General features: G+C 37.4%; 1 protein-coding gene across 1 annotated transcript in view; it reads right to left on the reverse strand.

The window, feature by feature from the left end:
• The window catches only part of SPTLC3 (serine palmitoyltransferase long chain base subunit 3), a 168,000-nt gene that overhangs the window by 58,913 nt on the left and 92,815 nt on the right, over nt 1–16,272 (reverse strand). The window contains exon 7 of the mRNA XM_079128498.1: nt 9,204–9,309. Coding sequence (XP_078984624.1) covers nt 9,204–9,309 — 106 coding nt within the window. The remainder of the gene's footprint in view (nt 1–9,203; nt 9,310–16,272) is intronic.

Genomic DNA, 16,272 nt, shown 5'->3' on the forward strand with positions numbered 1-16,272 from the left:
AAGATAGAGATACTACCTTGAATTCTATCAGATCATAATGGAATGAAATTAGAAATCAATGACAAAATAAAAAACAGAAACTACTCTAACACCTGGAGACTAAATAATACCCTATTGAATGATGCATGGATAACAGAATGCATCAGGAGGGAGATAAAAAAATTCTTACAGGTAAATAAGACAATGACACAACATATCAAAATCTCTGGGATGCTGTGAAAGCAGTAGTAAGAAAATTCATTGCATGGAGCACATTCAATATAAGAAGAAAAAGTCAACAAATAAACGACCTAACATTACAACTCAAAGCCCTAGTAGAAGAAGAATGGATTGACACCAAAAGTAGTAGAAGACAGGAACAATTAAAATCACAGCTGAAATCAATGAAATTGAAACAAGAGAAACAATTCAAAAAATTGACAAAACAAAAAGTTTGTTCTTTGAAAAAATAAGCAAAATTGATAAACCTGAAACTCTAATGAAGAGAAGGAGATTAAAAAACTCAAATTACTAAAATTTGTGGTGAAAAAGGAAATATCAGGACAGACACTATTGAAATACAAAACATAATTAGAAGGTATTTTGAAAATCTATACTCCAAACGAATAGAAAATCTCAAAGACAACAACAGTTTTCTGGAGACATATGATCTGCCCAAACTGAATCCAGAGGACATACACAATTTAAACAGATCAATTTCAAGCAATGAAATAGAAGAAGCCATCAAAAGCCTACCAACCAAGAAAAGTCTGGGATCAGGTGGATTCTCAGCTGAGTTCTACAAGACCTTCAAAGAAGAACTCATTCCAATACTCCTCATGAATGGAAAAGGAACCCTTCCAAACTCATTCTGTGATGCTAGTATCACCCTGATAGCAAAACCAGACAAAGACACATAGAGGAAAGAAAAATCAGACTAATATCCCTAATGAACATAGATGCAAAAATTCTTAACAAAACTTTAGCAAATCACATACAAAAACATATTAAAAAGATAGAGCACCATGATCAAGTGGGTTTCATCCCAGGGATGCAAGACTGGTTCAACATCCAGAAGTCAATAAATGTACTGCACCACGTCAACAAACTTAAAGTTAAGGATCATATGATTATTTCAATAGATGCAGAAAAAGCATTTGATAAGATACAGCATCCCTTCATGCTCAAAACACTAGAAAAAATAGGGATAGTACAAACATAGCTCAACATTGTAAAGACTTTGTATGCTGTGCACGTGGCCAACATCATTCTAAATGGAGAGAAACTGAAAGCATTCCCCCTAAAAACTGGAAGGACAGGGATGTCCTGTTTTACCTCTTCTATTCAACATTGTCCTTGAAACTTTAGCCAGAGCAATTAGACAGACCATAGAAATTAAACGGATACGAATAGGAAAAGAAGAACTCAAACTATCACTATTTGCCAATGACATGATTCTATATTTACAGGATCCAAAAAATTGTACCAGAAAACTTCTAGAACTCATAAATGAATTCAGCAAAGTAGTAGGATATGAAATCAATGCCTGTAAATCTAATGCATTTTTATTCATAAGTGATGAATCCTTTGAAAGAGAAATAAGGAAAACTACATCATTCACAATTAGCTCAAAAAAAAAAAAAAAAACCCTTGGGAATCAATTTAACAAGAGGTGAAAGATCTCTATGAGAACTACAGAACACTAAGGGAAGACATTAAAGAAAACCTTAGAAGATGGAAATATCCCCCATGTTTTTGGATAGGCAGAATTAATAATGTCAAATGGTCATACTACCAGAAACACTGTACAGATTCAATGCAATTCCAATTAAAATCCTAATGATGTACCTCATAGAAATAGAGAAAGCAATCATGAAATTCATTTGGAAGAACAAGAGATCCAGACTAGCTAAAGTAATCATTAGCAGGAAGAGTGAAGTAGGTGGTATCACAATACCAGACCTTCAACTATATTACAGAGCAATAATAACAAAAATGGCATGGTATTGGCACCAAAATAGGTAGTTCAATGATACAGAATAGAGGACACAGACACAAACCCACATAATACAGTTATCTCACACTAGACAAAGGTGCCAAAAATATACAATGGAGAAAAGATAGCCTCTTCAACAAATAGTGCTGGGAAAACTGGAAGTCCATATGCAGCAAAATGAAACTAAACCCCTACCTTTCACCCTGCACAAAACTCAACTCAAAATGAATCAAGGACCTAGGAATTAGACCACAGGCCCTGCATGTAATAGAGGAAAAAGTAGGTCCAAATCTTCATCATGTTGGCTTAGGACCAGACTTCCTTAACATGACTCCAAAAGCACAAGAAATAAAAGCAAGAATCAATAACTGAGATAGATTTAAACTAAAAAGCTTTTTTTCAGCAAAGGAAACAATCAACAATGTGATGAGAGAGCCTACAGAGTGGGAGAAAATCTTTGTCACACACACTTCAGATAGAGCACTAATCTCCAGAATCTATAAAGAACTCAAAAAACTTTACACCAAGAATACAAATAACACAATAAATAAATGGAAATGAGCAGACACATCACAGAAGAAGATCTACAAGAAGTCAACAGATATATGAAAAATTGTTCAACATCTCTAGTAATAAGAGAAATGCAAATCAAAACTACCCTAAGATTCCATCTCACCCCAATTAGAATGTCTATTATCAAGAATACAAGCGACAATAAGGTTGGCATGGATGTGGGGAAAAAGGTACACTGATACATTGCTGGTGGGATTGCAAATTGGTGCAGTTACTCTGGAAAGCAGTAAGGAGATTCCTTAGAAAATTTGGAATGGAACCACCATTTGACCCAGCTATCCCACTCTTTGGCCTATACCCAAAGGACTTAAAATCAGCGTACTACAGAGATACAGCCACATCAGTGTTCATAACTGCTCAATTCACATAGCTGGATTGTGGAACCAACCTTGATGTCCTTCAATAGATGAATGAATAAAGAAACTGTGGAATATATATACAATAAATATTCAACCATAAAGAATAATAAAATTATGGCATTTGCAGGTAAATGGATGGAGTTGGAGAATATCATGCTAAGTGAAATAAGCCAATCCCAAAGAACCAAAGGACGAATGATTTCTCTGATAAGTGGATGATGATACATAATGGGTGGGGGAGGCAAGAATGTAGGAAACATGGGTTGTATAGAGGAAAAAAAGGGTGGGGAGGCAGTGGGGGGGAAGGAAAAATAATAGAGTGAGACAAATATCATTACCCTGTGTACATGTATGATTACACAAATGGTGTGACTCTACTGAGTGTACAACCAGAGAAATTAAAGTTGTACCCAATTTATGTACAATGAGTCAAAAAAAAAAAGCACACAACTAATACAATAAGAGGCAAGGTCTATTTCACCTTGGAATCTGGTATGGCCGTGTGTGATGTGATTTGACACAAGTTCAGGGACAATCCCTTAACATGATGGCAGCTTCTGATTTTGCTCTTTTGGAAGCCAGTTGTGTTGTAAGGAAGTTCTGGCTAAATAGTCATATGAAAAAAGAATACATGCAGAAAAAGTCTCATGAAAGAGAATAAGGCTCCCAAGTCAACAGCCAGTACCAAGGGTTAGATGTGTAAATTAGATCATTTTGGATATTCAAGTCCTAGCCGAACTCTCAGTTGAATGCAATCCCAGGAAGAAAACACATGAAGCAGAAGTTCTGCCCACTTGGTTCAGATGACCCACAGTAGAATGGAGAATAACAAATCACTGCTGTGTAAACCATCGTGCTTTGGCATGATTTGTTACATAGCAATGGATAACTGAGAAGTTATTATTGCTGATGTCATCAGTGATCTAAATTATACGTTGATGACACATTGGCTTGGAGCCAGAAGTCCACACCTGGATTGCCTGTCCTTCTGATATCATGATAGGACACAGACAGGCCCATAGAGCCATTAACAAGTTCTTCAACTGGAATGATTTCTCTGTGTAACTGATGACAATATTTGACACTAAAATGTGTTGTTCCTCTTAGTTTCAGCCATGGCTAAAGTGCTTGAAACTTAATTTTCCTTCAGTGGAGTCAAGTTCTGTTTATTTGTAATTGATTTCAGTTAACTCTGGTTAAAGGAGAAGCCTAGTGTTCTTTTCCTTAGCCAATATGTATTCCCACTAGTCCAAGTCTGAATGACAGGTGTTTAGATAAGGGCTGTCTGCTTCCTTCTGAGGCTGCCAGCTGGCACAAATCACACAAGGAGAAACATCTATACTTGAGTTATGACACAGAGTAAATGTGAGATTGCTTCTTAAAATTAGTAAGTTTAGGACCAGTGAAGAGTTAATTATTCTAGAGCAGCATTTCTCAACGTTGGCATTATTGCCATTTTGAGCTAGATAATTCTTGGTTGTGAGGGAAGATGTCTTGTGCATTGCAAAATGCTTAGCAGCTACCCTAGCCTCTCCCCGCTAGAGAACAGTGGCATCCTATTGCAATGGAAGCAACTGAAAATTGCTAAAAGTGCCTGCACTGGGGACAGGGGCAAAATCATCCCAGTTGAGGACCACTAGTTTAGCATCTGTATTAGTGCCACATTGCTGGGGCTGACCTGAGGAGGTAATGTTAGGTGATGCAGGAAGTGGGCTATAAGAAATTTAAAATGCCACCCTTGCCACAGTACTACAGGGAATATCCAGAAGATCAGTACATTGGGTAGCAAGTACTAGAGTTAGTTTAAAAAAGAATAGACATATACCATGTTCACTATTATTATTTTATTTTATTTTATTTTATTTTATTTTTATATTTGATATATATATATTTTTACAAATATATATTTTTCCATATCTAGAAGTTACACATAAAACAAATATTAATGGACATGAAGAAAAAAATGAATAGCATTACCCTATCCCACTTTCAACAATGGACAGAACAACTAAATATAATATCAGCAAGGAAACACTGGATTTGAACTGCATTTTAAATGAAGTAGACCTAACATATATACAAATAAAGAAACACATATAGAAATTGTTATCCAACGATAGCACAATATATATTCTTTTCTAATGCTCATGGAACATTCTCAGGACATATCATATGTTAGACCACAAAACAAGTCATAAATTCAAGAAGATCAAAATCATTCCTAGTATTTTATCCAAACACAACACAGTGTAACACTAGAAATTAATTACAGGAGGAATCTTCAAAAATTAACACACTTCTGAAAAAGCAATGGGTCAAGAAAGAAATAAAAAGTGAAATTTTAAAATACTTGAGATAAACAACAATGGAAATACAACATACCAAAATTCATGGATGAAGAAAATGCAATTCTGAAGGGCAAGTTTATTGCAATGCTTACATTAAAAAAAAAGGAAAGATTCCAAATAAATGGTGGAAACTTCTAACTCCAAGTGCAAGAAGAAGAAAAAAACAACAACAACAACAAACTACACTCAATGTTAGGAAAAAGAAGGATAAATAAAGACCTAAACATAAATAACTCAAATAGAAAATAGGAAAAAAAGAAAAAGAAAAAAGAATAAAATCCAAAAACCAGGGCTAGAATGTGGGTCAGTGGTAGAGCACTTGCCTAGCAAGTGTGAAGCACTGGGTTGAATTCTCAGCACCACATAAAAATAAATAAATAAAAGTAAAGGTTCATCCACAATGAGTGTGTGTGTGTGTGTGTGTATAAATTCAAAAAAACCAAGAGTTCATTTTTTTGAAAAACAATCAGCAAAATAACAACTCTGTAGCTATACCAAAAGAAAGGGAAAAATACTCAAATACATAAAATCAAAAATAAAGGTAGAGACATCAGAACAATGTCTCAGAAATAAAAAGTATCATAAAATAATATCACACAAAATTATTGTCAACAGTTGGATAACCCAAAGAAAATGGATGAATTCTTAGAAAATGTAACCAAACAAGATTGAATTAAAATATCTAGAAAGCTTGATCAGACTGATAACAAATAAAGAAAGTGGTAACTAAAAACAATCCAACAAAGAAAAACCTATGGTCAAATGACTTTTTTGACTGACTTTTACCAAATATTCAAAGAATTATTACCAATGCTTCTTAAACTCTTTCAAAAAATAAAAGAAAGTTAACAAACAAACAATAGAGATATAGAGAATAGTTTCAAACACATTTTATAAAACCAGTATCATGTTGATGCCTAGCCCAAACACATCATGAGAAAGAAAACTAAAGGCAAATATCTCTGATTAACATAATGTAAAAATTCTGAATAAAATACTAGCCAACTAAATTCAACAACACATTCAAACTTTATATAATTTGAACAAGTAGAATTTATCCCTGTCATGCAAGATTGGTTAATTAAGTTCCACCATATGCTAATCAATCAATAAATGTGATACAGTGTATTGACAGAATGCAAGATAAAAATGACACAATCATCTCAACTGATGCAGAAAAAACATTTGACAAACTTCAGCATCCTTTCCTGATTTTTTTTTCTTTTTTTTTTTTTTTATTGTAAACAAATGGGATACATGTTGTTTCTCTGTACATGGCGTAAAGGCATACCATTTGTGTAATCATAAATTTACATAGAGCAATGTTGTTTGATTCATTCTGTTATTTTTTCCCTTCCCCCCACCCCTCCCACCCCTCTTTACCCTCTATACAGTAGTTCCTTCCTCCATACTTGCCCCCCTCCCTAACCCTAACTCTAACCCTTCCCTCCCCCCCATTATGTGTCAACCTCCACTTATTAGCGATATCATTCGTCCTTTGGCTTTTTGAGATTGGCTTATCTCACTTAGCATGATATTCTCCAATTTCATCCATTTGCCTGCAAATGTCATAATTTTATCATTCTTTATGGCTGAGTAATATTCCATAGTATATATATACCACAGTTTCTTTATCCACTCATCAATTGAAGGGCATCTAGGTTGGAAATCCATAAGCAACAGAATGAAACTAAACCCATATCTCTCACCATGCACGAAACTAAACTCAAAATGGATTAAGGACCTCGGAATCAGACCAGAGACCCTGCAGATTATAGAAGAAAAAGTAGGTCCAAATCTTCATCTTGTTGGTCTAGGACCAGACTTCCTTAACAGGACTCCCATAGCACAAGAAATAAAAGCTAGAATCAACCACTGGGATAGATTCAAACTAAAAAGCTTTCTCTCAGCAAAGGAAACTATCAGCAACGCGAAGAAAGAGCCTACAGAGTGGGAGAATATCTTTGCCAATCATACTTCAGATAGAGCACTAATCTCCAGAATCTATAAAGAACTCAAAAAACTCTACTCCAAGAATTCAAACAGTCCAGTCAACAAATGGGCTAAGGAAATGAATAGACACTTCACAGAAGAAGATCTACAAGCAATCAACAAACATATGGAAAAATGTTCAACATCTCTAGTAATAAGAGAAATGCAAATCAAAACCACCCTAAGGTTCCATCTCACCCCAATTAGAATGGCGATTATCAAGAATACGAGCAACAACAGGTGTTGGCGAGGATGTGGGGAGAAAGGTACACTCATACACTGCTGGTGGGGCTGCAAATTAGTGCAGCCGCTATGGAAAGCAGTGTGGAGATTCCTTAGAAAACTTGGAATGGAACCACCATTTGACCCAGCTATCCCACTCCTTGGCCTATACCCAAAGGACTTAAAATCTGCATACTACAGAAATACAGCCACATCAATGTTCATAGCTGCTCAATTCACAATAGCCAGACTGTGGAACTATTATTATTTTAAATTTGGGAGAATTTGCTTCTTATTTCCAAAAGGGATGGTGGTATATTTCTTCAGTTATTTGTTACTCAGTTAATATGGTTTGAATCTGAGGTGTGTCCCCATAGCTCCTGTGGTAGTGCAGGAATATTCAGAGGTGAAATGATTATATTATGAGAGTTGTAAACTAAGCAGTCCATCCTGGTTTGAATGGATTAACCTGGTGGGTAACTGTTGGCGGGTAGGGCATGCCTAGAAGAGGTGGCTCACTGGGGTTGTATTCTGATAGGGTTTGTCTTTCCTGCAGTCCCTTCCCTTCTCTCTCTGCTTTCTGGCCAATTTGAGGTGAGTAGCTCTCCTCTGCCACTGCCTTTCTCCATGATGGTTCATCTCAACTTAGGCCCAAAGCAATGGGGTTGGCCAACCATGAACTGAGACACTGAAACTGTGAGCCCCAAATAAATTATTCTCTTCTAAGTTGGTCTTGTCAGATATTTTGGTCATAGCAACATGAAGTTGACTAACATATTAGTTATGTAAGAGAAACAATGTGCACTCAGGGAATGATCATACTAGCTAGCTGAATGTAACATTGCTTTTGTTTTTAAGTCTCCCTTGCGGCCGCACTCCTCCTGGTTGGAAGTTTAAACAGCTCTTCCTTTTTAAAATATTTTTCACTTCTCTATCATTGTCTCACAGGAAATTTCTTCCTTGCATACTCTAACATTAGGGTTGTTTGGGACTTGATCTAGGTAGGAATGGGTATTCTGAGATAATATTTCCCTGACCTGTGGACTAGGAAACCCAACAGCAAAAATACTTGGATGCAATTTTCATTTTAGCAGCGATAATTGGTTGAAGTAGAGAATGAAGCAATTTAAATGACAACCTGCAATATAAAAATACAGCTATGAATAGCTGAGCATTTGCTCAGGTTAAAAGGGTGTGGAAAAACTTGATCCTGAACATATATTCAAATGTTAAGATCATCACACTACCATCCTCCCTCCCTCAGTTCTGGAGAAAGCCTTTTGTATTCTGATGCCAACCACTGAACTTGAAGTTAGCCAAGCTCAGCAAGCAGCTGTGGCTGAATGCACTATCTAGTTAGCAGTATTGGGGACGCCCATTAAAACATCTATTACAGAGTAAGGGCAAGGAACATTCTGATGTTGAGTGGTTCAGTCACATGCCTGAAACCCCAGGGCAGGCAAAGGTAGTGGAAAGAATCAACACAAAGTAATTATGAGAACACTTCTGAGGAAGGCTTCAGAAGCATGTGAACCTCCACGGTGTTCCACCATATGCAATAAGTCATCAAAAATATGGGAGACCCAAGGTCTGACAACTCCCATAAATAACCCATCTTAATTTCTTTCATACTACCCATACCTAATTCGTTTCTTCATTAACCTACGAAAGGTCAGTTTTTCCCCATTGATCATCTTGCTGTGGATGTTAAAATGCGTGTGGTTATTAACATACCTGTAGATGCCCTCTACCAGGATGAGAATCTTTTTCCAAGCTCTGCGGGTTCGAGGCTGACCATAGATGATAGCATCTCTCAGGAGCTTCTCTAGGTCTTGTATATCTTTACACAATTGAGAGAGAGAGAGAGAGAGAGAGAGAGAGAGAGAGAGAGAGAGAGAGAGAGAGAGAGAGAGAGAGAGAGAGAGAGAGAAAGAAACTGAGTCATGAGAAGGTTTTTTTTCTCCCCCATTTTCTCTCTCGAGAAGGTGTCAGATAATTGAGGTTCACACTCGGACTTGAACTTTCAGAGAACTAAGTTGAAATTAGAGAATACCGGGGAAGAGAGAACACTATTTTCTAGTTTCCTAGTAAAACTTAGCTCTCTTGAGATGAATAGCTGGATTTGTGTGAGTAGGCAGAGTCAAACTCCACCAGAGATGCATGATTTCCAAGGCTCTTACCAGTTTCTTTTCTGCTACCTTAGAGAGCTTGAAATTCTACATTTAATGCATCTTTTGAGCTAAAGCTTTGTTGCCAGGTTAAAATGACCTTTGAGAGATACACATGACTATCACTTAGCTATTGTTCAGACAAGTATGTTAGGGTTTAGCTAAGTTTTCATGGTGTGGCAGCTTAGCTGCTGGGGAATCTCACTTCCTATGTTGTGGGGCTTGATTCCTTTTTATTTACAGACAGGGTTCACTGCATTGCTTAGGGCCTCTCTAAATTGCTGAGGCTGGCTTGAACTCAGGCTCCTCCTGCCTCAGCCTCCTGAGCCCCTGGGATTACAGGTGTATACCACCACTCCTGGCAAGGCTTGATGTTTGACATCTTCCTATCTTATTTCAAAATTATAAGGTGTTAGGACAATTATTCCTCCTTTGTAAAATATTTGCAGGGTCTGCAATTTGATGTAGATGGTTGACCTTGGGTTGAGAGATCATGTGGATGATCTTGCCTATCAAATTAGCTGTTTGGTGTGCATGTGTGTGTGTGGTGTGTGTGTGTGTGTGTGTGTGTGTGTATGTGTGTGTGTTTGAATCATCAAGTCATTTGAGCAAAGTGCATTCAAATAAATGTGTCTTCATCCAAATAGGAGAAGGCTTGGATAAATCAGAGTTTTCTGGCTCAGTTTCAGAACCTCTGTGCAAAGAGACCCCTGGTTTCTTTGTGTCCCATAACCTGTCCCCAGCACCCACCCACTACAGTGGATCTTGGGCCCTGACATTCAGAAAAAAATATGTGATATGTAACTAGGAGCATTATGTTCTAGAAAGCTCTCTTGGAAATCCAAGACTTAGCTATAACACACTCTTTGGCATCCTTTGATCTGCTTAAGAAAACTTAGTGTACTTTATGAAGAAATGATGGAAGAGTTCTTTATTAAATAAGGTCTTACATATTAGTGATAAACCCCCTTTTAGTGTTTCATCAATCATATTTGGCATCATATGTGAATCATCAGATACAAAAATGTCATTTTTCTTTCTTTAATAATTATCCAGAGGCTAACTTTTTGGGTTATACATCAGTTTAGTTATGGAATTGATCAGTAGTAATGATAACATGGGATCTGTGAAAAGAGAAATGGAAGAGATGGCAGATTTTCATTTTATTTCATGCCACTTTTTTTTCTTTTTATCTGCAAAACAAGCCTAATGATATCCCTGACATTAGCATTGTTTCCTATTCATAAAGTACTTCCTATTGCCAAATATATGGGACTTTTATGATTATAGGCTTTTTCCTGGCCAATCCTGTTCTATTTGACATGTGAATGGCATTGTGTTCTCTCCTCTGGTGTTTGGACACCATTTTTCATTGGTCTCTTTTTTGATTTTTTTTTTTAAATGGCTTTATTGAGGAGGTGTAAGTGAGATACAATAAAGTGCATGATTTGATAAGTTTTGGCATTTGTAGCAGTCTTTAATGTTTAATGATAGCTTGAATGTGTCATATCTACTCATCTATCCCTCTATTGGTAGATGTCGAAATTGCTTCCATTTTTTTGCTAATACCCCTCCCCAAAAAAAGTAAAATAAAATAAAACCAACTGCATCCCAACTCCCCTACATTTTCCCTGCACATTTGCCCTTCTACATTGAGGTTTTTCTTCTGTGAGGTGGAATATTAGCTGTAGGATTTTTGATCAAATAAATGCTCATTTTACATATTAATCAGTCTATCAGATTAGTTTCCCACAGCACAGACCTCCCTATTATGAACAGGATGTGTCCTCAGTTTGCTCTCTTTAAGGCAGGACCATGCACTCAAACCACATTGAGCCAGCAAGCTGTGATTCTTGTTTCCCATTTGCTTCATATCAATTTTTCATTGAGTTCTTCTTTGGTTTCTGTTATCTCTTTTCCCACTATTTCTAGTGTCCCTTGTGGGAGCTATTTTCTCTTTCTACCAGTGTTCTTTTTGATGTTCACCTCTTATCCTTTTCTCTACTTTTTCATTTATTTGCCAGTGGTCTTCACCCTCAGTGTGAACAGGAAACATCATCTAGGGAGGTTGATCAGCGTGCAGATTCCTGATGTTTCTACTGAGAGATCGACTTGGTGTGAGATGGGGCCCAGAAGTTTGCATGGGATTCTTAGGGCTCCTGGATAACTCCAAGCTGGATCTCTGTTTTGGGTTAGAAAATGTTTTTCCAACCTTCCAACTCTTTAGACAAATCCTTGGGTATCTCAGACCCAACATTTCCAAAATGGAACTTGTGACAGATTGCATTATGAGATCCATTTCCCATTCTTCCTTCATTTGAGTCTTTTATTAGATGACTTTGCTGTTTTTCCTACTAAAAAGGTAGACAACATTTCTCTGCCTCTTGTCTAGGGTTCAGTCAAGTGACTTTCTTGGGATAATTAAGTATAAAGAGGAAACAGCTTGCTAGTTCATGCAACTGCAGGCTGAAAAAGACCTTACATATTTTTACTCTTTCTCTTTTGCTTCTGCTAGTATCATGAAAAGAACATCCCCAGGCTAGTCCACTGGTCCCAGTAAAGATAAGAGACAGGTAGGACATGGTTATCCCAGTCCTCCTGCAGCCTCAAATGAGAAATAAGTGCTGATTGTTGTGTGCCACTGGGTTATCTGTTATAATAACAGGCACCTAATACAATCTCACAAGGCCCTTCCTAATTTAGCCTCTGCATATTTTTTTGATATAGTTTCTCAGTGTTCTCCAACACATAGCCTCCAAGCTCTCCTATAACGCTTCTTTTCCTGTAGTCTGTTAGAAGAGTTCCCACTCAATCATTCAAACTTCAACTCAAACTTTCCTGGTGAATAATGGGGCTTCCTCCCTGGTGTCCTTCATAACTCATCTATTCTTCTTTTAAGCACTTGTCACAAGCCTCATTGTTGATTTTTATATTTCTCCTCCATGGAAGGCAGGGACCTTCTTTTCTCTATCTTTCCAAAGTCCAAGTGCAAATATTAGGGATACATCAATACTGGGTTATTGGATCAATTCTCTTTTCATAAAAGGAAAGATCACTTTTAGATAAAAGTAAGAATTATTAGAAAGGATAATTGCCCACTGTCTGCGACATTTCTTTAACCAACCAGGCTTTTTTTGTTTCAAAGGTAGGCAGGTGTTTTCGGGAGCATGTTTTATCATTGACCACTAGATGGCAGCCAAGGAAACAAAAAGTAGCTCTCAAATTTTCAAGGGTCATCTACCTTCGCTTGTGTTATTTTCACTTATGCTGTAAACGGAGTGTCTAAAATGTTGAAAGAACCCATGTAATTGGAGGAACTTGTCTCCCTTTTCTCCATCTACCCCAGGATGTTAGCCTCTGAATGGACAAAGAGATGATCAATACAAGTATTCCTATTTAAGGGATGTTTTTCCTTTCTGAACTTGAAATTTGGAAGTTTTGTATAGAAATGACACAAATGAACTACAGTAGCAGTCACTTTATTTGTTTTGTTTTTTTGTGGTACTGGGGATCGAACTCAGGGCCTTGTGCTTATGAGGTAAGCACTCTACCAGCTGAGCTATCTCCCCAGCCCAGTAGCAGTTACTTTAAAATGGATATTCTAACTTGGAAAAAAATCTGTAAATCCAGAGGCTTTTTTTTTTTTTTTTTTTTCCATTGAAAAGGTCACATATACTTTTCTATAGGACTGATTCTAAAATGAATGCCACTAGTCCTAAAGAGAAGTTTCTCTCCATTCTTTTAATAACAAGTGGAACATGAAAACAAACCATTAAGTGACATGATACATTTTATGCATTTTTCCAATAAAACCAAGAGAATTTTGCCTCCAAAACTGTGACTCAAAATTTTTCACTTGAATGGCAAGTTCCATGGAAAGAGGCTTTTGGTGAACTTCACAAAACCCCAGTGTCTACATACTGTGTTCTCTGAGTAGAGAAAAAAAAAAAAAAAAAAAAAAAAAAAAAAATCAGAGGTTTTTTTTTTTTTTTTTTTTTTTTTTCCCCTCTTGGTTTTCCCGGGAGGGACAAACTCACTGACCTAGAATCACAGAAGTTGGACAGGGAAAGGGATGACTTCACTCAGCCTGAGTTCTGTACCCATGTTAGCCTTGCTTGGGCAGTTTCCTCTCTGGTTCTGCAGGTCTTGCTCTGCAAGTCTCTGTGTTTCAGTTTCAAACTTGTAGGATTCAGGGGATTGTGATTTATGTTCTGTAGACCTCGTGGGATTGTACTGTTTCAGCAAGCCACATGCTAACATCTGCAAGGGATTTTTAAATAGTAATACTTATTACTTCCCTTTTGCTGGCATTATGTTAATCCTTACAACACCTCTGAGAAATAGGGAAGAATGACTAGGTTTTTGTTTTTCTCAGAGAGCAAACTAATGCCAGACTTGCTAAAAAAAAAAAAAAAAAGTCCCCCAACGAACTCATTTCTGTTGTTTTATAAGAAAACGCTGAGATATGGAAATTCAAATAAAAGAATGATTTTGACACCGTCAAGGCACACACTGTACTATTGTACAATATTGCTGTAAAGTCATAATGACATCCTATGCAATTGTAACCACAGTAAATTTGAGCATCAACAACGCTTTAAATATTACTCACCACAAAATCTGACTCACCAGGGAGGTTTCCTTTGCTTTGTGGAGGACTGAGAGGATGGAGCTGACAAGACGGTTGGGAATATTTAACTATCGAAAATGAAAATGAGGAGGCTATGCTCAAGGGCTGGTACAACAGGCCTTGTCTTTCACAGGCATGGGTAACTGGATTACTGATTACTAAACATCTGGAATAATCCAACAATGTGTCGAAAACTACAATCAGGCTTGGATGACAAATATACTTGGCAAGCCTGAGCCTGTGCCTGTCCTTAATTCAAAGCCCTGATAATATCAGCAAGCCTGCTTGATCTGTGAAAACTGTAGATATGATCTTGAGAAAAGAGAGCACCAGAAAGCCCGGGCACCAGAATCTTTTAAAAAGGGCAGGTTGGGTGTAGTTCAAAGTGCTTCTTCCTGAGGTTGAAAATCTGATGCTTATTTCTGTTCCGTTTTTACTGTACAGTGACAACACCGTTCCTTCTGCTGCATCTTCCTCATTTGTCTCCTCTTGTAAATTTTTGCTTCCGCTGAGGGCCTGGGTTTTGTGTGAGGGCTTCCTTCATTGCCCATTTCTCTGCCCTCTCTCTCAAATGAAGGAGGTTGGGGCTGGAATGCCTGCCTCCACTGCCCCTACTTTCCATATGTTTCCTGGTGTGGTTGGTGGCTTCTCTTTTGTCATTTGGGGCTTCTAAAAACCTACTTCCAGCTGCATTTAGATGTGTTCTTTTTTGGGGGGAGGGGAGTGCTTACTGGGGATTGAACGCAGGAGATCTTTGCCACTGAGCTACATCCCTGCATCCCCATTCCTTTTAAAAATCTTAACAGATCTTGCTAAGTTGTTGAAGCTGGCCTCGAACTTGTGATCCTCCTGCCTCAGCCTCCTGGGTCCCTGGGATTTTAGATACGCACCATCAGAGGTGCTTTTTGGCTTCCTACTCTGTGGGTTGCTCATCAGAAACATTTCCACATCTGCATATGGTAGGTACTCAGCAGATATTTTATAAATTAATAAATGGACTGATGATAACGAATGAATGCTATATTTTAGTGTTTCTCATTCATTGCTTCTCTTGTTCCATTGGCGATATCCAGTTTAATCCTTTAAGAGTCAGCCCAAATATCAGATATTAAGGAGTAGGTATTTAAATGTAAATGATAAAGAAATTATTTTTTTATGACAGTGATAAGGAGGATTGTTTCCCCTCCCTTGTTTAGTCTTTTGGGGAAAAATCATAATGGCTAACATTGGCAAGCAAAGCAAATATTCTGAAAGTCATATTTATGGAATCTCCTTTCTATGAAATTACTGAGAATATTCTTGGTGCACAGTAAAGTTCTTTTATATTTTAAAGCACATTGGGTAAATACTTTGGTACAGATTTTCTTAGCTCTGGATTTAACCAAATTATTCACCCAGGACAGACTTCTTGGGCTAAAATTCCAGCTCTGCCTCTAACTAGCTCTGTGTCTCTAAGCAAGCCACTTTACCACTTTTGCCTCTGTCTCTTCATCTATAAAAAAGGGGAAATAACAGCAGATGCCACTTTGTGTAGTTGTGAGACTAAAATGAGTCAGTGCATATAAAAGGCTCATTATAGCAAGGTTTCTGTATTTTTAACTATTGTTTAAATATGATCTCGTGGAGGATCCCAAGTTGTACCTAGAGATCTAAAGGGTCATGACTTGTAAAGGAGTGTAAGCAATGTTTATATGTTTGACCTTCCATTCAGACAACCTCATGAACCCTGATTCTACAGAAGGGCAGTGCTCAGCGCTTTCCAGCAAGTACTAGATTCTTGGTTCTTTCTCCTCCTGACCTTGAATTGCTGCTAGGTAGAATTTTGGTTCTTCTTCTTCGCTTTTGTTAACCACTCCAAATTCTTGGCTTGCTTGGACTTTTGACCTCATGGTAACTCTCTTAGCTGAAGAAATATTTTCTTTTCTCCAGAATTAGCTTAAGAAAGCCTTTGTGACACACTTGAGGACAAAGCTTGCTTGCTCCAGGCGTGGTCCTGCACAATAGC

This window comes from Sciurus vulgaris (assembly GCF_902686455.1).
Source record: "Sciurus vulgaris genome assembly, chromosome: 2".
In the NCBI taxonomy this organism is placed as follows: domain Eukaryota; kingdom Metazoa; phylum Chordata; class Mammalia; order Rodentia; family Sciuridae; genus Sciurus; species Sciurus vulgaris.